The sequence below is a fragment of the Macaca thibetana genome, chromosome 6 (genome assembly GCF_024542745.1).
Source record: "Macaca thibetana thibetana isolate TM-01 chromosome 6, ASM2454274v1, whole genome shotgun sequence".
Classification (NCBI taxonomy): domain Eukaryota; kingdom Metazoa; phylum Chordata; class Mammalia; order Primates; family Cercopithecidae; genus Macaca; species Macaca thibetana.
This window is the reverse complement of record NC_065583.1, coordinates 107,605,423-107,628,490: the sequence shown is the minus strand read 5'-3', so window position 1 is coordinate 107,628,490 and position 23,068 is coordinate 107,605,423. Positions and strand designations below refer to the sequence as shown.

At 37.6% G+C, this 23,068-nt stretch overlaps 1 protein-coding gene across 5 annotated transcripts in view; it reads left to right on the top strand.

Moving 5' to 3' along the window:
- ARHGEF28 (Rho guanine nucleotide exchange factor 28) overlaps positions 1 to 23,068 on the top strand; it is a 313,178-nt gene that overhangs the window by 221,744 nt on the left and 68,366 nt on the right. For all 5 annotated transcript variants that reach the window (XM_050793496.1, XM_050793501.1, XM_050793498.1 and 2 more), the window contains 9 exons: positions 613 to 820; positions 3,321 to 3,432; positions 6,857 to 6,899; positions 11,854 to 11,977; positions 12,287 to 12,419; positions 19,093 to 19,148; positions 20,238 to 20,286; positions 22,184 to 22,328; positions 22,415 to 22,536. In XM_050793496.1, coding sequence (XP_050649453.1) covers positions 613 to 820; positions 3,321 to 3,432; positions 6,857 to 6,899; positions 11,854 to 11,977; positions 12,287 to 12,419; positions 19,093 to 19,148; positions 20,238 to 20,286; positions 22,184 to 22,328; positions 22,415 to 22,536 — 992 coding nt within the window. The remainder of the gene's footprint in view (positions 1 to 612; positions 821 to 3,320; positions 3,433 to 6,856; positions 6,900 to 11,853; positions 11,978 to 12,286; positions 12,420 to 19,092; positions 19,149 to 20,237; positions 20,287 to 22,183; positions 22,329 to 22,414; positions 22,537 to 23,068) is intronic.

The window sequence follows — 23,068 nt, the reverse complement described above, 5'->3', positions numbered from 1 at the left end:
TCTTCAGGTATTTGAACTGTCTTTTGCCCCAGGTGTGGTGGCTCACTCCAGCAATCCCAGCACTTTGGGAGACTGAGGTGGGTGGATCCATTGAGCCCAGGAGTTTGAGACCAGCCTGGGCAACATGGCAAAAAACACAAAAATCACAAAAATTAGCCAGGCGTGGTGGCGCACACCTGTAGTCCCAGCTACTCTGAAGGCTGAGGTGGGAGGATCCTTTGAGCCTGGGAAGTGGAGGTTGTAGTGAACCAAGATTGTGTCACTGCACTCCAGCCTGGGCAACAGAACACAATTGTCTCAAAAAAACAAAAAAACAAAAAAAAAAAAGAAAGAAAGAAAGAAAGAAAGAAAGAAAGAAAGAAAGAAAGAAAGAAAGAAAATGAAAGAAAGAAATGGCTTTTGCAAGGTAGGAATGTTCATTTGGGGTAAGATAAAATTTTATTTAAAAAGAGATTTGGAGGGAGGAGAAAAAGGCTAATTAAATACTAGTTGGAAATTAAATGAATACCTATTGCACCCCACCGCGATGAATCTGGATTCAGAGAATTAGAAACCAATGACGCTCTGTGTCCTTCCTTGCTTCTTTACTTACTTGCTGGCTTTGTGCTTTAGTTCCAGCCTTGATGCCTTGGACGCCGACAGTGAAGGGGAAGGGCATTCTGAGCCGTCGCACATCTGTTACACTCCAGGGTCTCAGAGCTCCTCAAGAACTGGGATTCCTAGTGGGGATGAATTGGACTCTTTTGAGACTAACACTGAACCAGATTTTAATATCTCCAGGGCTGAATCACTTCCTCTTTCAAGTAATCTACAGTCGAAGGTATTCTTATTGGTATAAATTTGGTATATTGCAAGTGTGGAGAATATGTTGTCTACATTTACCCATCTGTGTCTGAAAGACATATTATATTTTATTCATACATATGAACTACTTTTTGGGACCCATGTGATATCTGATTGAGTCTGTCTTTTAAATCTTTCCACTGTGTTTTAATTTTTATGATTTTTACTCAAAATGGCTGATTTACGTTTTCATTAATTCACCATGAGTACATACGATCTTTCTTTCACATACTTGGAAAATTTTATCATTTCATACAATGATTTCTCCCATCATCTCTTAAGCAAAGGGAGAAAAACTGATAGTATTAAATGAGTTTAGTGATCAATCTTGTTTTGCTCATGTAAATTATTGCGTGGCCCTGGTGATGAGGTAAATGATGTTAAAAAGGTAGAAGTGATGTTTATTGAGCATTTCTGGGTGCTTGAACTAATCCGGAACATCACAAATTTTGTCAACTTTTCCATAGGAGCCAGGTTTTCTCTTGTTGGCCATTTCACATTGGAGTTTCATTTAGGTGTGCTTGTTTTTTTGTTATTTATTTACTTATTTATTTATTAAAAACTAAATACATTCCTCTGAATGTAAGAAAGCCCTTTGTGTTTGAACATATTATTTTTTTCCTATTTGATTTGCTATTTTCTACTTGTTTTCTTGAGTTTACTTATTACTGTAAAACAATGTGTGCTATGGCAAAACTTCTTTTTCTAACGTATGGTTGTTATGATAATACCTTATTTTTGTAGCATGCCCTATAATATACAAAATATGTTTTATGTATGTACACAATATATAATTGCCTCATAACTCACCTATTACATAAGTAGTGCTTTTATTTAATTTTATTTTTTGAGTAGATGAGATTCTGGAAAGGTTAGAGTTTTATCCAGCTTTGTATCACCAGCTTGGTGATAGAATCAGAACTCAATTCTGGGTCTTTTAAGCACAGATCCTGCATCCTCTACCCTCTATTCTAAGACCTGTAGAGCTGCCATCATCTTTTGCATCTGAAGGTCATGTGGTATTTCTGGATAATGAGAAATTTGTATGGTTGTTATGTAGATAATTCTAAGTTTTGCATGTTGAGTGGAATTGTGAAAAGTTCATCATTACTTAGATGAAAAATAATCCAGTCCTTTGAAACAGTTTCATGTTGCTCATTTTTAGGAAGAATCTGTCCCATAAGTATATCTGCCTTGCCTCTGTTATTACCCAGTATAACTTTTTGCCAAAGTTTTGGACAATTTTCAAAGTTCCATTGTCATGACAAATGGTTACCACATATACATGACTTTGAGGAGGGCTCTTAGTGGCCAGCTCACTGTTTACGGTTATAGGACAACTTGGGTTGGCCTTCTTGACATCCAGGCCCGGTAGGTGCTCCCCAATAAGATAGCAGCCACAGCCCAAGGCCCTTTGAAGCAAAGTCAGGCTTCTATTTTTCAGCTTTCCTCCAGGCTCCTTAACTGAACTAATGAACTTAGGGTAACCATGTGTTTTTCCTTAGAGGGAACAAAAGGGACCAGTGCTCGTGAAGGTCAGTTTCTGATGGTTTAATTTTAGTAAAGAGTTTTGCATTATTTTCTTTTAGCTTTAACCTTAAGCGATATCTTAAAAATGCATGGGCAGGATCAATCCTAAGGCCTTTATGGGATAGAAGTTGGGTGCTATAAATGGCTTCAATGGAGTTCTATTGCATATTCACTTAAATTTTCTGGAACATATAAGAAAACTATGTCTTAATGATCTTGCCATCTTGCATTTTCATGTATGTTGCCAATATAATGATAGGAATAATAAGTAATTGGGACAACAGGAACAAAACTGGCAGGTCATTTAAAAGCAGTAATATTAAGGATGTATAAATTAGTGATATTCAAACATCCATCTCAGAAAGTGCTAGATGGAAGGTCCATCAAAAATTGAGTACAGATTGGAAGAATTTGTATATTAATTGGATATATTTTTCCCTAAATATTGCAGCTAACGTTATAAATTTAAATCACGGTTTGGAAGTCTAAAAAACTCTTATAATTGTAAGTGGCTATTCCACTATCCTCTAGTAATCCTTAAATGTAGAAATCTCAGTTAATATAGAATTTTGTTGGAGGGCTACAGTAAAATAACAAAATAACTGACACCTCAGGTAAAAATAATAAGTCAAACTCGTTGAATATACAAAGAAAAAGTCATTTGTCTTAAGTTTTCATTTTTAGTCAAGTTGGCTAGGATATCATAGTTGCATTCTATAGTATATACAGGAACTATTCCCCAAACTGAAGGTTGCTAAAGTATTAAAATGACAATAACGTTTTAAAAATTGTGAGAGGAAAACAGAAACACATAATGAGATCATATGAGAAATGTTCAGGTTGAATCTCTTTTCAAAGGTGCTAATTTAGTAACATTTGAGGTGGTAAACATATATTTTCAGATCTCATGTATAAATTTTTAAAAACTTTATTATAATCTCTTTTAGGAATCATTGCTTTCTGGAGTTCGCTCACGTTCTTACTCTTGCTCATCACCCAAAATTTCTTTAGGAAAAACTCGTTTGGTGCGTGAATTAACAGTGTGCAATTCAAGTGAAGGTAAGCATCATTTGACATTTGGCTTTGAAAACACTTTATTCCAGAACAGATTTTTCAGTTAGTATAAGTACATAAAATATTCAAGAACAGCAGACAAGAATTTTTAGTTCTGTTTTCGTAACTGGTTTTTCTAAGCCTGACAAAATTCTTTTCTCATTGGGTAACAGCCAAATTTGATTTTGATCAGATTTGATTTTGTTGAAATTACAAATGCATACACACCTCTCTGCTGCTTTATTCTTTGAGTAAAATGTTTTCCTCAAGGATAGTGTAAATTAGAATTGATTCCAGTTATATTATTATGAGGGCTTTAGAGGATTTTATTTGAGTAAATTATAAAAATTACTTTTGTCTCACATATACGTTGCTAACATAATCCAACTCCTCAGAGCCGGAGTGTTGCAGAATGGATTTTCTTCTTTCTTTTTTTAGAAAGGGACTTTGGAGAGTTGAAATAACATATTTGTAACATGAGTAAATATATCTCAACATTTTTTTGTTGGCAATGTAAGCAATTAGAAATATAACTTTTAGGCGATAAACTTTTAATTGAAATATAGGATACATACAAAAAGGAGTGCAAATCATAAACATGCATCTTGAATTTTCAAGTGAATTCAGATCTATAAATGGAAAAATTATGTACAACTTGGAGCTCCCCTTGTATCCTCTCTAAGTCACTCCTCCCATTTTCACCTGCCCCCATTTTGAAATGTAATTATTTCATACTTTCTGTAATTAATATGTAATAATTATATTAAAAAGCATATTTGAAAGTATGCCAATGCATAATACATAGCATTATAATGAAATTTTTGTCAGTGTCTTAGAGAATATCTTTATTGTCAATTAGTCTATTATCCTTAAAGGGACTTAAAAGATTCAGAAAGCAAGAGATGAATTTAAGTACTCTTAAGTACTACTCAAATATTTTCTCAAGATAAAATATATAAGATAGGATTTATTTTATTCCCTCTCTGTTTTCTTATTCTTGCTTATTAAATTGTTATTTTGCATTTTTATGCCATGCAGAACAATACTAAAGACATAATCTTGGTGCTTGAAATACTGTCCTAGAATAATGACATATATGCTAGATGTTCAATAAATATTTGTTGAGTGAATATGAGAAAAAAGATAGATAAAATACAAAAGAAATGCTACCATGATTTTTGTTTTCCTTTTTCTGGGATGTAATGGTAGAAGAGAAGAGATCAAGACTGATAATACATGTCAGTTTTTATTTTTGGAATGGGAGAAGAGGAAAAGTTACAAGAGAAAGAAAGGATACAACTCCCTTGAGAGGACAGGATAAAGATGGATTGAATTTGTTCTGGATTTTTGTTTTTTGTTTTATGGATTCTTTCTAGGTCTCTGGGTCTCCCCAGCCTTAGTTTAGGTTGGTATATTTTTAATAGCAGCTTGACACCTTTTCACTGATAGTCCCAGCTGGTGAATTAACTTCACATTGTTATTATTTGGAAAACATGTTTAAGTTTTCTGTGCTTCAGATTATGGCGTTGCCTTTAGATCTGTGGTCCTTGATCTATGAAGTCAGATATCTCTAGAGTTTGAAATTATTGACCACACAATTAAGAGGAAACTGATTGTTCACCAGGGAAAATAGCCCTAATTTACTTATTCTTTAATGATCAAGGAAGGATATCTTTACCTTACATGCAAGCCTGAAACCTTTGCATTTGAGTTAGAAAGAATAAAAAGCTGATATCAACTGCTTTGGTTTTCAGTAAACAAAACCTTATCTTTAGACAGTATATTTAAAGACAAGGCCACTTGAATGAAGTTTGATACTATCCAGAAGGTAACAGAACCAGGCAATTTAGGTTGAGGCTACTCACTAAATATATGAAGATTCCAATGGATAGACTTATATGGCTGCAAACATTTGGATTGATACCATTTAGGTCAGTCAATACCATAGGACTATGAAAAGTAAATTGACGTTTGTGTTGCCGCAAATCCTTTCTTGATGAGTTTTGAATAGTCCTAAAAAATTTCAGGTCTATTCGAACAGAGTCCAAGTCTCCTTACGTCCCAGCAGGAAGCTCCCATATAAGAGCTGTAATGCAGATATACAAATCTAGGATGCTTTCTGTCCTTTTTATTATTATTTGTGATATTCTGTCTTCCTTGTCACTTCCAAAGAGTTACTTACTGTAATTTCTCATGTGTCTTTTTTTTTTTTTTTTTGAGACAAGAGTACGATGATGGCAACTTTATTTTTGATGTTTGTAAAACAGAATCTAGTTTTATAATTCCCTTTGGTCTATTGTAGATTTATGTAGATAGGAACATCGCCAATATTAAAATGATAACTACAGTCTCACCAAGGGGGACAAAGGTGTTCTGCATTTAAGAATTTGAGGAATGACATAAACGTACTTTTGAAAACGTTGTGAGCTGATAGATGGAATTTGATTGGATTTTGAACAGTTGGTGGCTTATTCTCTTGGTACCTCAGCCTATTTACCATAAGAATAGTGATTTCTGCCTATGACTTAATTTGAGAAACACTTGATAATGGCTCATAAAATAAAGCCTTCAAATTCTTCAAAGTAGATTTCCTATTACATACAAGATAGTTTTAGGTGCAACATTTGATATTACCCATTTCAGGGGATATGTATTTGTTTTCCTCCTTATGTGTCATTTCCCCTTGCAACCTAGTTTTGCCTCTTCACTGTTGTGGATTGCAAGAGTGAAGGATTTGTCCCTGCTGTGTAGATGGTGTGCTCCACAGTGGCTGCCTCCTCCTTCAGGCTCTCTCACTGCCTAAATCAGTGTCTCTCCTCCACCCCTGTAGTAAGTACTTCGACTCTGGAAACAAGATGGCTCCAAGCTGCTTGCATGAGCCTCCCCTTCTGCCTCCCTCTACAAGTCCAATGAAAAAAGTGATCCTCCCTTTCCCATGAGCCACAGAGGACATCTCTGAAGTTGCTGCTGCTAGGATTTTATAAGGACATTGCAGCTATATGAAAATTAACTCTTCTTATGCTGTCCTTCAAGACTTCATTTGAGCTTTGTTTAAAAGTGGTTATTTATTGGTTCCGTATGTTAGGGGATTAGTGTTATGAAGAATACGGATGACTCTAGTGAAAAGTATCCAAAAAGATAGAACTAATTTTCTGCACTTCTGAAAATGTTTGCTGTCCCTTGCTGATGCTAACTTAGTTCATAAAGTCATTAAATGTTGGCATATTTCTCCCTACCCTCTTTAAATTACAGGAAGTGATAAAAAAAAAAGCCAGAGCAATGCCTTACTTATATAAGATTACTCATTTTCTCATTATTTTCTAGCTGGTATTGTGTATAATGATACAATATGGTTGAGTATGCATTTCAGACTAACATATGACTGCCAGTTTGTCTGCCTTAGTTTTCATTTTATTGTTGTGTTTTGTAGAGCAAAGAGCTTACAGCCTACCGGAGCCACCAAGAGGAAAAAGGTACTTTAACTGTTCCAGTTTTCCTGAAGAACTGCATGATCCTCCTTTGGAAATGTCCGCACATCATTTTTGCTATCTGTTCACTAGTTCTTGAGAGGTTTCCATGTAACAAGCCTGCCTAAGACCCTTTGCTCCCTCTGGGATCTGCATCAGGATAGATCTGCCAGCCCTCTCCATTCAGTCCTTGGCTGTGCAGGCCTCAGGACTGGGGACAGCATGTTCTGTTTGGGTATCTTCAAAGCCAAACACCTTCAAGGGGAGCAGTGTGAGGACCACCTGTTTTAGAAAAGCAACATGTCTTCTCTAGCTCTGTTCCACCGTGACTAGGGGACTTCCTTTAGTAATAGAACCCTGGGTGGTCAATTATAGAAAGTGCCTAAATATCCCTACTGTCTCTCTATGGATTTTTGCCTAGTAGCCCTTCACCTGGAAACAAAGAATAAGCAATGCAGAAGACTTTTAAGCATGATCAGTTTCCTGGTTGAGAGGCAGATTTAACCTAAGCTTCTCTTTCTCCTAGAAGGTAAAACTGTTGTTGTAGTATAGCTTGGGAAGCAGACTAGTGTGCAAGCATGATGGTTGGTTTTTGTTGGTGTTGAATAACTGACTGCCCATGAGTCACACTGTGAAATAGCCCCAGGGTTATATGCAAAACAAGTGCCAGAATGGCACACATGTTTGACTTTAAGAGACCATCTGAAAAGAGTGAAATGGTTTAATTTTGTTTGAGATTAATGCTAAAACTTTGAAACGTTTTAGTATACGGATCAAGATGGGTTGTTTTGTTTTAAATCTCAGAATCAAAGTATTAATAAGAAAATGCCTCCTTTGGTTCATTTCTCTTTTTTCTGAAACCAGAATAGAAACTTTCAAATGATACAAACAGAGGAAGGTTACGAATGCCCTTGAAAGATAGGATGATGATGAAGATGACTTCATGACAATGGCAGTGAGGATGATGATAGCAAAAGCAGTAATTACTGACAGTTATTGAACATTTGTATGTGCCTTGTACTGTTTTAAGCAGCTTACATTTATTACCTCATTTAAGCAATTTACTTCCTCATTCTGGAATTTGATCTTCATCTTGGTCATCATTTTGATTAGCAGTCTTCTCCCTGTTATCTTTTTAACAACTGGAGAAGTAATGGATTGTTATCAAGATATTTTTAAATTAAAAATATAAAAAATATTTATTTTTCATTAAGAGAGAGCTTTAAGACCAAAGGAGCCAATGTTATACTTGGCTAAATAGTAGTCTATAAAATATTTTAACTTCGATGGCACGCGTATGAAGTTTCTTTTTATCTGAGTATTCGTTCTTTGTCACTCCTGTTTTTGTTTTCTATTTCTTTCTATTCTTTAATCTTTCTTGGTTCACATCCTGAAAGCATCTTACTCTCTCAGTCATATTCCTTGGTGTATCTAGTAAAGTAGATCTTTCATCTCACCCACTCTATTCCTGCCATCTTATCTTGTTGGATATGCCAATAAGATCCCAAGCCACACCTAATGCTTTGCTTTGGTCATGTTGTAGGTATTTACCTGAGATGGTGCCTTCTTTGATATTCTTTTATTTGTACGAATCACTTAGTTTCTAGAAAAGGAGACATCCATGTAAAAAATGAGCTTACTCTATACCTTGCAGGCTCATTCCAGCACTCTATTCTAATTTCTTAAGGATTATATGGCATGACTTGATTATTTTACTACCACCGTCTGTCTTAAATCTATTATATATATTTCCTCCTTCTCCTCCTCTTTCTTCAAATCTGAGGATCTGAGTGTTAACAAAAGTTCCACTGTGTCAGTTTTCAATCTGCACAGCAGGAACTTCTTTCATCCCTTTAGGCCAGGTGCGGTGGCTCATGCCTATAATCCCAGCACTTTGGGAGGCCGAGGCGGGCGGATCATTTAAGGTCAGGACTTTGAGACCAGCCTGGTCAATATGAGGAAACCCTGTCTCTACTAAAAAATACAAAAATTAGCCAGATGTGGTGGTGGGCGCTTGTAATCCCAGCTACTCAGGAGGCTGAGGCAAGAGAATAGCTTGAACCTGGAGGGCGGAGGTTGCAATGAGCCAAGATCGCGCCATGGCACCCTAGCCTGGGTGACACAGCCATCTCAAAAAAAAAAAAAAAAAAAACAAACCCCAAAAACAACAAGAAAAAAACACTTCAGATGCCAATTCTTTAAATAGATTAAGGGTTAAAATATTAAGAATCTGTATTCTTAATATATTTTAAATGTCTATTTACCTATGGAAAAGGCAATACCATTAGAGGCCCTAAAGAAGGGTTTGTAAAACTTTATTGTGAGTGATGCTATCGGTCAACAAACTCATAATAGAGATTAGACATTCTTGTTCTGGGATGTTAAAAAGAACTTAATCTTTCCAGATTCTTACAAATGTAAAAGCTATTTAAATTCTATTATGAAAGTATTTGAGGGTTTTCTCTTCTCAGTTATTTTCTAAAGTGCCTAATTTTAATATAGGTAAATATCACATAGTTAAATTAGATCTGACATGAAGCAACCAACCTTCTACATTTGCCCAGAGGTTATACTGTATTACCCATCTTCATAATCTGATAGTGGATTATGACTATGATATTCACATTTCTGCCAGGCTGGGTGATGGTTTAAGTTTTTATATTTAATGTTTCAGCATTTTTATGTTTACATTGTTATCTCTCAGGTCTTATCAACCTCAGCTTAAAAAGTTGAAGTGTTGGCCGGACTCGGTGGCTCACGTTTGTAATCCCAGCATTTTGGGAGGCCAGGGTGGGCGGATCACCTGAGGTCAGGAGTTCCAGACCAGCCTGGCCAACATGGCGAAATCCCATCTCTATTAAAAATACAAAAATTAGCCGGGTGTGGTGGTGGGTGCCTGTAATTCCAGCTACTCAGGAGGCTGAGGCAGGTGAATCGCTTGAACCTGGGAGCCTGAGGTTGCAGTGAGCCAAGATCACGCCATTGCACTCCAGCCTAGGCAACAAGAGCAAAACTCCGTCTCAAAAAAAAAAAAAAAAAAAAAAAAAAAAAAAAAAAAAAAAAAAAAAGTATCATGTTGTAGAAGTATAAAGGATATGGTAAATTGTGCATTTATAAGTTTTTAACCAATGTGGAAACTGTCGTTTTTGATATAGTCTTCTGTAGCAGGGGAGTTGAGAGTAGAGTTGGGTAACCAAGAATTAATTTTCTTTTATTTGCAATAGTTTAGTTGTGTTCTTGCTGGGAAATAGAAAAGGGGTTTCTTGACCTCAAAATCCACAATGACCTAATCATTTTTTAATTCTGACATTAGGTCTCCTCATCACTCTTCTCTTCTCTTAGACATTGGATAGCATTTTGTGGGGTCACAAAAGGCCTTCCAAGAGAGGACTCTTTTCAAACTCTCAAATGTATTTTTCCCCCAGTTCTGAAAGTGAGCCTATTGAATATTATGGCACAAATTTTTCAAATTAGGATGTGTAAGACACCAGAGGTTATGGAAAATTTTGGATTCTATTAACCAGTCAGTTATCCTAGGTAAAAATGACTAGAGGTAGCATGGAAGTAGAAAGGAAATTAAGAGGATCCGAGATTCTTTCACTACTCTTTTGGCATAGAGTATATTTAATTCTATTCACTTCCTTTTTCTTCTGCCTTTCAAAATGTTTTCTCTATGCAGCAAATCTAATTTCATTTACTGTGTAGGCTTTGAGTAACAGGACATAACACTGTTCTGACTATACCTTTAGATCTATGTGGTCAAGAGGCAGCTCTTAAGCCATGTGTTATTATTATTTTTTTTTCTAAATGCATTAACAGGTTTGAACTCTAAAACCTAATGTAGAGCTTAAATAACTTAAAGTTTTATTATAATATGTACCATATTAAAGTGTGGAACGGGTCTTGGAAATAGTTTAGTCTAAGCCTGTCATTAATTAGATAAGAAAAATCAAAGTCCTAGAAAGTTGTCACTGAAAGCAATATTTTCACAAAATATAATAATATATATTTTGGTGTGTATCAGTAATTTGATTGCTTTTAAATACTTCCCAGAGATAAATATGTTAGTTATCAGTACGGAAAGGTGAGAATTTTAGGGGGTAGGAGAGACTTTAGTTAGGAAATAATCCCTATGGAAATCAGCTACAGAAGTGTTACCTGGTTTGACATGATATTTAGGTTGATTTTTAATTTATTCTTTCCTCAGTAATAATAATAGAAATATAAGATTATCAGAGGAAGCTCTAGGGAGAATTGTAACTTTCATAGTCTGGATATGTTTTTTTTTCTAGAGAATAATTGTATTGTGGATTAGAAGAAAATAAGTGGTGTTCAGGGCATTCATGGGTGGGTACAGTTACCTCTATCTTGCTGCTGATTTTATGGAGTATCCACAGCCTCTCTCCTCCACAACCTGGAGAGTCTCAGATCGTGCTGAGTGGGAGAGGCCGCACAGAGTGGCAGGCAGTCTGTTTCTCAGGCTGTATCAACAAAGGAAACCTGTGTCTACTGACTATTATCTCTGTGTTCCAAAAATAAATAAAATCCAGTTGCATGTTGCTGGGTATTTGGCTTGTCTGTGCTCTAGGGAATTCTTACTAGCACAGAAAACAGGAAGATGAGTGTTTTCAGGGTAAAATTATAAGTCTAAGGTTTATCTCCTTAATATTATATTATGAAAATTTTCAAGTACACAGAAAAGTTGAGAGAATTATATACTGTATACCCACTTCCACCACCTGTGTTCTGTAATTGTTGACATTGTGAGATTGTTGCTCTAATCACGTCTGTTCACTTATGCTATAAGTGTATTTTAAATAAATTTTCTCTTTAGAACAACCACTAAAACCGAAAAAAATATATACACATACATATATGTGTACACACACACACACACACATATATGCTGTTCTTCCTCTTTACGTCCTATAAGCCATGATAACAGATTCTGTTTTTGTAGAATTCAGGAAGAAGAATGGGATAAATACATCATACCTGCCAAATCAGAGTCTGAAAAATATAAAGTGAGTCGAACTTTCAGTTTCCTCATGAATAGGATGACTAGCCCTCGGAATAAATCAAAGGTAATTAAACTTATTCACGTATTTTCTATAAAATATAGATGTTTTAGTTTCTCAGCAGTTAGTATAGTTTCTACTTTCCCTTTAAAATCACTTACTTTAGATTTTGTTTACATATATTTCTTATGGAATATTGCTAAAGCCCAGAATATCACATTTAGGTGTTATGGTGTCCCTCTGTGTGCAATCCTTATATTCTGATGGAAAATGTAGAGACTTTGCTTGATGATGTCTGTAAGAAGGTTGGCTCACAGCGTTTTCCTTTTCTCATTTTTCCCCACTTTCCTGCTACTGCTGCTGCTGCATCTGAAGACAAAAAGCAAGGATGCCAAAGATAAAGAGAAGCTAAATCGACATCAGTTTGCCCCAGGAACCTTCTCTGGGGTTCTGCAGTGCTTGGTTTGTGATAAAACACTCCTGGGGAAAGAGTCACTGCAGTGTTCCAGTAAGTTCTCAGGTCTATGTGCGCTGTCTTTGCATTTCATCTCCTGACAGTAACCTTGAGAAGAGGCTTATTGCTCAATACATTTACATAAACCTTTTCAGTGCGACACATATGACTGAACCATTTACCAAGCAATGACTGATACTGGTTAGAGTCAGTATGTTTTGTCCATAACTGATAACTTGTCTTAACCCCAGATTTGTATGCCTCACTGTCTGCTTTATGTCTCCACCTGGATGTCTAAAGAGTGTTTCAGATGTTACAATCTCCTCCTTCTGTGCTCACCTAAAAGCTGATGCTCTCAGCTTTTAATGGCAACTTGATCATTCCAACCACATGTTCAATCCAAAACTTTTGGAGTACATCTTTATACCTCCCATTTTCTCACATCCTACATCCAATCCATCAACAATCCTCTTGGCTCTATTTTCAGAAAACATATAAAACCCAGGCACTTGTCACTACTACCACTGATATTCCGCTCTAAAGCTACCATTTCTACAGCATTCCAGCTGGCTTCCTTGTGCTTTTACCCCTAAAGTCTGTTCTCAAAGCATTAGCCAGAGTGAGCTTGCTAAGGCATATATCACTGCATTCAAAAAATCTCCCAATGGCTTCCTATACCCCAAGTATAGACTGAAGTCCTTAAGTCCTTGCAATGACAACAAGTTCCCATGCGATCTATCCTCTCCCTCCCTTACTCCCTCTGCTCCAGTCACACTGGCATCTTTGCTGTTTTTCATACATGGCAGTCATGCTCCTGCCTTAGGGCCTTCTCTGGCTGTTCCTTCTGACTGCAACCCTCTTTCCTCAGATACCCACGTGGATCACTCAGACGACAGCTTCTCAGGCAGCCTTTCCTGATCACCCAGTACCTGGCTCATCCTTGCCTCCTCCTGGCACTTTTCCCCATTAGAATATTTACCACTATCTAACTTATTATACAGTTTGCATATGGGGGCTAGATTTTTGTCTGTTGAATTTGTTCTCTGCTATATGCAGAGTGGCTAGAACATACTAGGGGCTTAGTAAATAACTGATGAATGAAAGAATAATTCAGAGAAAAAGTAGTGAGGTGCAGGCAGGCGGAATAGATTTCAGGGTATTTGTTGATTGCCAGAATTGTGGGAATATTTGGGAGGTGGGATGGGAGCACAAAGGGAAGAGAGGAGCAGGGGAAGTTTACATCTGAAGTTCCTCATTAAATTTGTTGAAAATGATTGAACTAAAAATTTATCTACAGCTGGACATCTGATGAAAATACAATCCGCATATGGCATTAGAGGCAGATCGAATTTTCTTCTCACAGTTGACCCTGTCTTTGATTATGCTGTCTTTATTGCATGTTTGAATTTTGCTTTCCTTGAACACTTGATTTCTTTCTTTTCCTGGATCTGAAGTAGCATCAGGCTGCTCAGATGTGGTTTAATTTCCTACATTTTTAGAGATTTGCTCCAAGTAGCATTTATGGGTTGTTTCTGGGCTGCCCACACTTCAGCGGTCGGTTCATTCGTGTGATGAGCATGTGTTTCTTAGGTTGTTGTTCCACCCTTGTGGGTGGACTTGTGGACTTGAGCCCTTCGATGCATCCCTGGCCATACCCAAGACCTTTCCCTTCCCTGTTTAAAGACAGACTCCTCAAGTTGGATAATCTCCACCCACTGCTTTTAAGCCTGTCCCTGCCATTTCTTCATTAACCATCTGCATTTTGACCTCTGTGCATATTGCTTAGCAGAAGTTCTGCTTTTGATGGAAAGTGAGAGTCACTCTCTAGTCAAGTCTGAGTCTTTCCTCATTGTTCAGACTCACTGGTCTCTTGTTTCCAGGGTGACATCTCTCCTTTCAGGGATGTTTCTTCTTTTCCGTGGCACACTACTCTTCTCTTTTACCACCTGGGTTGTCTCCTTTTCCCTAATACTGGGTACGCTCAGAACTTAGTTCTTGGGCACTTGTTCATTTTTCCTTGATTGTTCCTAAGTATAGTCATCCAATCTTATATTCTAAAATATCATATTTAGACCTATTACTCCTATATTAATATCTTCTTTCCTCACTTTGTATTTCCATGTTCAGTTGCCCAGAGGCTGAGTACCTGTGTAATTTATGGCCCCTTTTGAGAATTATGGTAAAAACTACAGGTATAAACTAAGACTGTGGCAGGCACAGGAGCTCGTAGAAAGACCATGTGTGGGAATCATCACTCAGAGATTTCATCGTCTCCGAAACCCACCGTGTCTAAAACCGACCTCAAAGTCCACGCCCAACAGGCCATCCTTGGGCTCGTGCTCCTGGCATCACAAGCTTCAACCCTGGCTGCTTTGATTCCACTGCCCTCTTGTCCCTCCTGTCAATGTCGCGCAGTCACTCTTTTCTTTCCCTTCTCACTGTTGCCACTCTGGGAGATTCTCATCACCGTCTTCTAGAATGCTGGGAGGGAGCTGTGCTAGTTTCTTCCTTTCCAGATAAGTTCATCTACAATTTATGATCCGTACTTTTCCCACAGTAATCTTTATAAAATACCACTTTCATCAGCCCACATAAACTTAAGGACCTCTGTTGTCTACTGGGCTAAGTCCGAGCTCTTCCCATGGGCATTTGGTTCCCTCGTCTGTGACCTGCTCATTAGACCCCTAGGCCCCCTTCAGCCTCAGTTTACAGTCAGGCCCTGCCAGTTCCGTTGCCCTTTCCTCCCACTGCAGGTGATTTCCTGCCGTTGCCGTTTTGCCTGTGATCATCTCCTTCCTCTCAGTTTCTCCCACTCCTCTGCATAGATCCTGGTATTTTACCTCCTCATTGGAGGTCTTCCCTGACCACTGTGGCCCAAACTCCTGCCTGTCACTTTCATATCCATTTAAAATTGGATTATGTACAGTCTCCTTGGGTTTTAACTATTAAAAGAAACAAAGTTATTTTAGGGCCCTAATCACATGGTGACTCCCGTGTAGCCCCTACAGCAGCTCTCACAAAGCTGGTCCCGAATCACTCATGCAGAGCTGGCGACCAGTAAAGCCTAGGGAGCCAGGGCTCACTGAAAGGGAAACTTTTGTAGTTCATTGAGTTGAGTGAATGTGATGGAAATTAAGTACCTAGGATACATTTAGCTTTAAAAACAGTCATTTCTTAATAAAGGAATAGTATTCATAGAGGTTACAAGGTTTAAGCAGAAACTTTTTATTTATAATATTACCACTTAAAGACTATTAATATTTTAAGGGAGTTCCTTATAACCATAAAAAATTATGAGAGCCTTGCTCTGTTGCCCAGGCTGGAGTCCAGTGGTGCAATCTCGGCTTACTGCAACCACTGCCTCCCGGGCTCAAGCGATTCTCCTGCCTCTGCCTCCTGAGTAGCTGGGACTACAGGCACATGCCACAATGCCCGGCTATATGTGAGCTTTTAATGCTGTTTCATTTGATGCTGACATCAAATGTTTTTAATTATTTGTTTTTGAACATTTAATTTTTTCCTAATTTTTTAAACAACATAAATAATTTGGCAATGAGCATTCTTTCACACATATGATTGTCCACATCTTTGGCAATTGCCTAAGATTAAATTATAGAATCAGATGAGTAGGTCAAAGTGTATATTTGATTTCCTCTTTTACCCACAATTTTTTTAGAAGTAATTTCAAAATTTACAGCATTTCTTTTTGGCGGGGGAGAGGGTGGTTTAAACTTTGCTTATTCACATTAAGGTTTTTCCATTGAGCACTACAAATATGACACGTACAGCCTCTGCTGTTTTGGTTAAATAATCTTTTTCCATGGGTGCATTTTTGTTTTTAATTGTGAGGGTTAATATTCCTAATCTTAAAGCAAGATATGATATAAAACAACACATAGTATTGCATAAGTATTCAAAATTCTTGTGTAATTTTCCTCTGTTAAAGCCTGAGTTGCTAATTTTCCACACAATTCTATTTCTATAAAATTCCCCTTGCTTATAAATAAGTTTCTTGGCTATTATTTTGATGTTACATTATCTGTTACACAGAAATTTATATATCATACCTTCATTGTAGATTTAACCTTAACATAAAGTTATCCTTTTAATGTCATTAGATGCCTTTTGCATTTAATTTTACTTTGTCTGAACTTAATATTCCTCCTGCTTTCCATTTGTTTGTATTTCTCTCAACTATTTCAGTGTTTTCGATTTGAGGTGCATGTCTTTAATTTAGCTAGGCATAATCTACAATGTAGCTGAAGGACCTTGTTTTATAACAGGGTTTTTAAAATTTTACATTTAATTTTACTGCTACCAACATATCTTTTATAGGTCTTTGCTGTTTTCCTTGATGTCTAGTTTAGCTATTTAGACCATGTGGTGTTTGCTTTTGTCTTCTCCAGGGATTTGGCAAGATATGCTCTTTTAATATCAACTAATGGTAGCTTTAAGGCTGTGGAAGGCTACTAATTTAATACTTTTTTATTTCCCTTATGTTTATTCTCCCCCACCCAGCCTCTGTTAATACACTGAATTAATTATTAAAGTATTCTCTTTATAAGATTATTATGTTTAATCTTTCAAGTATAATTTTCTGTTTCAAAAAAAGTTGAGATTTTTATTCAACTGTCTCTACCTACAACTTTTTAGATGGGATTTTTAGTTTAACTTGTTTTACTGCTCACTTTTTTTCTTTAAAAAACAGAAAAACTACAGTGAATCCTTCTTGAACTCCTAATTTTGATTCTGTCCTCAAGAGGCTAAAATAGGAGTGATCTGTCGATCTGAAACTTTGTGTACCAAGGGACATATCTTCTTTTTTCTTTTTTTTTTTCCACACAAGAAAAACAACTTACCTAGTTAAATAAATTCTTAGACCAAAGTATTTTCCCTTCGTTGCTTTGCCAACATTGCTGCAATAGATTTGGGCATTTATTATCATAGTGGAAAAGTCTAGGGCCAACCTGACCCTGTTCCTTTGTTGATAACCCTCATTTTCTGCCTTATGCTTGAGGACTTTTCATTTTTTAATCATATGGATATTGTCAAGATGTGTCTATAGTATAGGTGTCATTTAATTATTTTTCTTAGGAAACAGTGAGAACTTTTGATGTGTCGTTTCGGGTGCTTTTTCAGCTTTATAGAATTCTTGTCTATGGTGGTTTTGTCACTGCTTCTGATCTAATTTTTCTGATCTCTTCCTTGGATAAGTGTGAACTCTGCTGTCTATGTTGTTTGTATGACGTCTATTTGATAATTATACCCTTCCTCTTCTCCACATTCTGGAGGGAGGCTTTCCAGTGTAATTTCATAGCATGGTTTTGATGTCTGCACCACACAGATTCTTCTCAATTCAGTTCAGATTGCGCTCTTGTCTCTTTCCCTTCCTTGCAGTCCTTGCCTGTCTCATGAAGCTCTGTTTTCCTCTCCTCCTGCAGGCCAAGTCTCACATCCTGTTCTCCCTTCATGCCCTTTCATTCTATTTTACTGAGGCCCCCGTCTTCTGCCTCTTATCAAGAACAATTTTTCAGGTATCTAAAGTTTCTTTCCTATTTCTGGATCTAGTATTCAGTGGCTGCTTCTTCTGGTGAGTTGTTGGTGTAACTTTGTTCTGTGGTATCTTACGGCGTCTACATTTTCTCTATTATTTACTCACTCTGCCATGAGGAGAGGGCTGTCTGAATCTGATACTTATCAGCCGGGCCAATGCATAGATTAGCCTTGGGCCCTGCTTGCTGGCCACTGGCGTGTTGACTGAAACGCCTCTTCAGACCGGCAGCCTGAGGACAGTTGTAGGGCTCAGCTTCCTGCCCACTTCTCAGTGGGTCAGTGGCACTTATGCAGTGTGGCTTTGATGGACCAACATGGGATCTTCCACTCCCACAGAAGGATTCCTTCTGCATACATTTCCAGTGCACCCAGGCTCCTCCGTCTATGCTACAGTATGTGGGGGGTGGTGATGTGGAGGTGGGAGGGGAAAGTACCCAAAGACAGCACCCTGGCAGCAATCAGTGCCCATACAGTGGAGCTTTCCATGAGGACAGCCTCAGTGTCTGTGTTCGTGGGCAGAAAGGGGCAGGGAAAGTATTCCCTTACATTCTTACATTCCCTTACATTCTTCCAGTGAGATGACATTGTTTTATGACATGTGTCCATTGTTTTATGATATAAAACATGGGATCTTTTATGATATAAAACAATGGGCACAGGGCTAACATTTCTCATTTAATTAGACTACTTAAAACTTCTAGTTAGTAGGAATTCTTGCCAAAACCTCACAATACTTTTTTTTTCCAGCATTAAGAGTTTCTTTCTTCTGGTTGTGATAGGCATTTTACCCAATGTGGGAGTGGGGAGTTACTACCAGCCAGGTGTCAGAAATCCCATGCAATGTAAAACATGTAATAGGAAGTGAGTTCTCAGGGAGACACAGAAGCTTCGCAGAAGTATATGTCATTCCTAACTCCAGATTTAGTAATTGATAAGATCCTGTGCATATGGGGAGAAATATCGCCAAAGAGATTAAAATAATAGCAGTCTGCTTGTGCTTGAGGTGTGAGGATACCTGTGATTTAAATATTTGTCTTTCCTTCTTCAGTTTTCCAGATATCTGTAATGTTTATGTGTTATTTTTATAATGACCAGTAAAAGCATGATGCAGTCTTATTAATTTCAGACTAATTAAGTAAGATGGATGCTTTTGTATCTTTTCCCTTTATTTCAGACTGTAATGCAAATGTGCACAAGGGTTGTAAAGATGCTGCGCCTCCATGCACCAAGGTAATTGCTCAGTAATCTGTGAGTATTGTATCTAGCATGGTTGCTTCATAGTGTCTATTTGAGCTTTTACTCTTTTATTGCCGTCTATAGATTTATTTCTAAAACGATCATGATAGCAATAATATAACATGTGCTCAAAGTGTATAGTTATTTGCTTAACTGTACACTGTTAGAAATGGAAGGAAAGCTCAAGTCCAGATATTTGTGTTATATGCTGTGGCTAGGTTAGGCTTTCTGTAGAGACCTGCTTGGTTTACCAGTGCAAGCCCTGGGTACATGCAAATGAAGAGCAGAGTAGGAAGTCACAAATGTCTGAAAGCCTCACAATCACTGGAAGACCTGTGACAACACAGATTTCTGGGCCCCACTTCCAGAATTTCTGATTCCATAGATCTGAGGTGGGGCCTGAGAATGTGCATTTCTAACAAGTTTGCAGGTAATGATGCTGCTGCTGGTTCTGAGACCTCAGTTTGAGAACCACTGGACTAGAAGAATGTCCTTTGTAGCTGGGAATGGGCTTGAGTAGGTGAAGGTGTCTGTGATTCTGTTCCTTTCTTTCCCACTCAGTAGTCATGTCACAGATGCACGTGAGTGAGCATGATGATCCTTCAGGGGGAAACTTGCAGTTGCAAACCTCTGTGTCGATAGGAACACATATTGTGTCAGATTACAGAGTTGAGGGCTGTTTTGAAGGTGACATTTCAATGCTCCAGGTGGTTGTCTCCTATAGTTAGGAAGGATAGCAGAAGGTACAAAGAAACAAGAAGGAGAAAGGCAGCATTGATAGGAACTTTCAACCTGGGTCTGGACACGTGAGCTGGAGACTTCTGGTTCCCCGAGGCTTTTAATGAAGCCAGGAGTGTTCAGGAGGCAAGGCACGTGTTCATGGGGCCCCCTTCATTACAACTTGCGCGTTTTATCACATTTTACTCTTCATTGCATTTAATGTATTTCGCTTTGAATTCCTCTTAGAAATAAAATAACAAAAATGATGTAGATAAGAATCCTGTTCTGTGTAACTATGTGGATATTCTTGCAGTCCAGTGATACTTTGATCTTACTTTATGTGTTTCTAATATTCTTTACCAGAAATTCCAAGAGAAACATAACAAGAACAAACCACAGACCATCCTTGGAAGTAAGTATGGAAAACGACAAGAACTTTAAAATGTGGAAAACGACAAGAACTTTAAAAAATTTAATACATACTACACATTTTTCCATTAAAAAAATATCTCCTTTTGTTTTCTCATTTATCCAGTTATTTCTTCTTTCATAACATATGCTTGGCATAATTTTTAGTTTTATAAAGTGGTCAAGAAGGCTATCAACTTCTAGCCCAGCCTAAGAACTTTTGTGTTGTATGTACATATGATCTTTTATATTAGGGAAGGCTATAAGGAGAAGGTATTACCATGTTGCTTCAATTCTAAGATGCTGTCTAGTGGAATATGCTCTGCTGATGTATTAATAATCCTTCGAGGAAAAGAGAAATACTACATGAAATGTACATTACTTTGTTTTCCTAGCAGTAGCATAGTATAGTAATATTGCAGTAATATATTTGTCTATACAAATACACACCACATTCTTCTTAAGAATTGCAATGTTTGATGGAAAAAATCTTCAAATTTGGAGTCTATAGATTCTTATCAGTTTCTATTGTTCATTATTATAGTTACCTGGTGTTTCATTAGCTGTGCTTGAGGCTATGATCTCATTAGCACCTTTAGAATGACCGTGAAATTTCAAGGCATGCTGGAGTTTTGTTTGCATATTTTAAAATTCGGTGGCTGTATTTTTCCTGAAGTGTATATTGCTGAAATTTAAGCAGTTTCTCTTGAAAATAATTGGTGCCCTTTGACAGTTCTTTACATTGCATACAAGAACCAATCACACCAATGTCTCCTAAACTGGAAAATCTCTTGCTTTATTGTGAGAGATTTTGTGATGTCTTCTGCGTAAAGTTGTATTGCTTGACATGTGGCAGGAATTTTAAGTGCATAGTAACTTTTCATTTCCATGTAACAAAGTGTGACTGATATTTTAAAACCACTTTAATCAGGGGACAATTAGGCATGCAAATTTGTGGTAACATGCTATTGGGTGTAACGTTATATTAGGTTAAGTTGGTGTAGGTAGTAACAGCTGTCACATCACTCTTTTGCCTTGACCCCAAAAGTCTCTTTGATGATGTTAGTTATAAGGGGCTTCTCATTTTCATAGGGTTAAATGTGAAAATAGTATATTAGAATTGATGAAATACCATGTATTACTCCTCGTCACATGGGAGTTGTAAGAATAAAACTAACTTATGCATGTGTAAAATGGTTTGTAATGTCTGGGATCTATGTTAGTATTTTTCCCCTTTTGCTTGAGAATGTATATGCTACACAGCTGTAATATGGGACTGAAATGTCTTCTGAGTCATTTATAGTACACATCAAATGTAAATGCAACTCTGCCCAGGATATTTTAGAACTGACCAGAAAAATACAGAAGCCCTATTTAGTTTTCCATGTGTGAGAGAGAATAGCCCAGCTTGGCTTGCAGGTTTCATTTGCCTGAGATCCTTATACCGTGAAGAATAGGCTCTCCAGCATCATTCCATTCCATTGATGTGTTCTCCGTGTGTGGATGCTTGTTTATACACACAATATGCATTCAGTAACAGTACTAATAACACCTTGCAACTATTTAAAGCTGGCTCCAAGGAGTACAAGCAGTGATTTATGGGAAAGCTGGCGCAGTATTTCTCCATTCCATTGTCTTGTTTGTTTGTGCAATCCAAAACACCCACAGTCTCCAAGTGGAGATGCGGAAGTAGGCCTGCTGCATGGGTGTCAGGAGGGTGTCAAATGAAAGGGACACTAGGAGCAAGGGTCAGGATGTAGCAGGGAGACTGGTTTTAAGGCAGAGCATGCGACAGATTACAAGTGGTCATTGCAGGGTTTAGCTTTCTGGCTTTTAAGTGACTACTTTTACTTGTAATTACTGACCTGGAAACCACATGAAGCATCTGTTCCGATTTCCAGATTCTTCATTTAGAGACATCCCACAGCCTGGTCTCTCCTTGCACCCTTCTTCCTCCATGCCTGTTGGATTGCCGACTGGAAAGAGGGAGACTGCGGGACACGCTCATCCATTGTCCAGAATTGTTCCAGGCACTACCTTGGAAAGGTAAGGCTGAGTGTGTTTTTACGTGTTAATGGCTCAGAGAGGCTGCTGGGGCTAACTTTGCTCCCCTCCCTCTCTCCTAACTTCAGGAGGTCAGCCACATCCTTGGAGTCTGAGAGTGACAGTAACAGCTGCAGAAGCAGGTCTCATTCTGATGAGCTGCTACAGTCCATGGGCTCTTCTCCCTCTACAGAGTCTTTCATAATGGAAGGTGAGGAGAAGACACACTTCCATTTATTTGTGTTTTTGTTAGCATTTGCCAAAAGGATATTTTCTGAAGGAAATAAGGTTGAAGCATTTTTTTTTTTTTCTTTTTCAATGAAGTTTGTTTCAGGGTATCTCTTTGGTACAGGTTCTACTTTTTAAAAGAATGAAAATTTAGCCCCAGAGGAGACAACCAGATAGTGACCAAGGAAATATGATGTAAATTTTAAATAGACATATTACTAAAAGAATGTCACAAGCATAATGAGGAGAATGAAATATATTATGTGCTTATTATCAAAAATGTTTTCTAGCCATTGATGAATTGGAATAGGATCCTATATCAAAACATACTTTAATTAGTTGAGACTGGTCTTCTTTGGATCTCTGAGATACTTACCCCATCTGTTGCCTCCTAGGGGAATAAAAACATTTTGTTTTGAGATGGAGTCTCACTCTTGCCCATGCTGGAGTGCAGTGGTATGATCTCGGCTCACTGCAACCTCCAGCTCCCAGGTTCAAGCGATTCTCCTGCCATA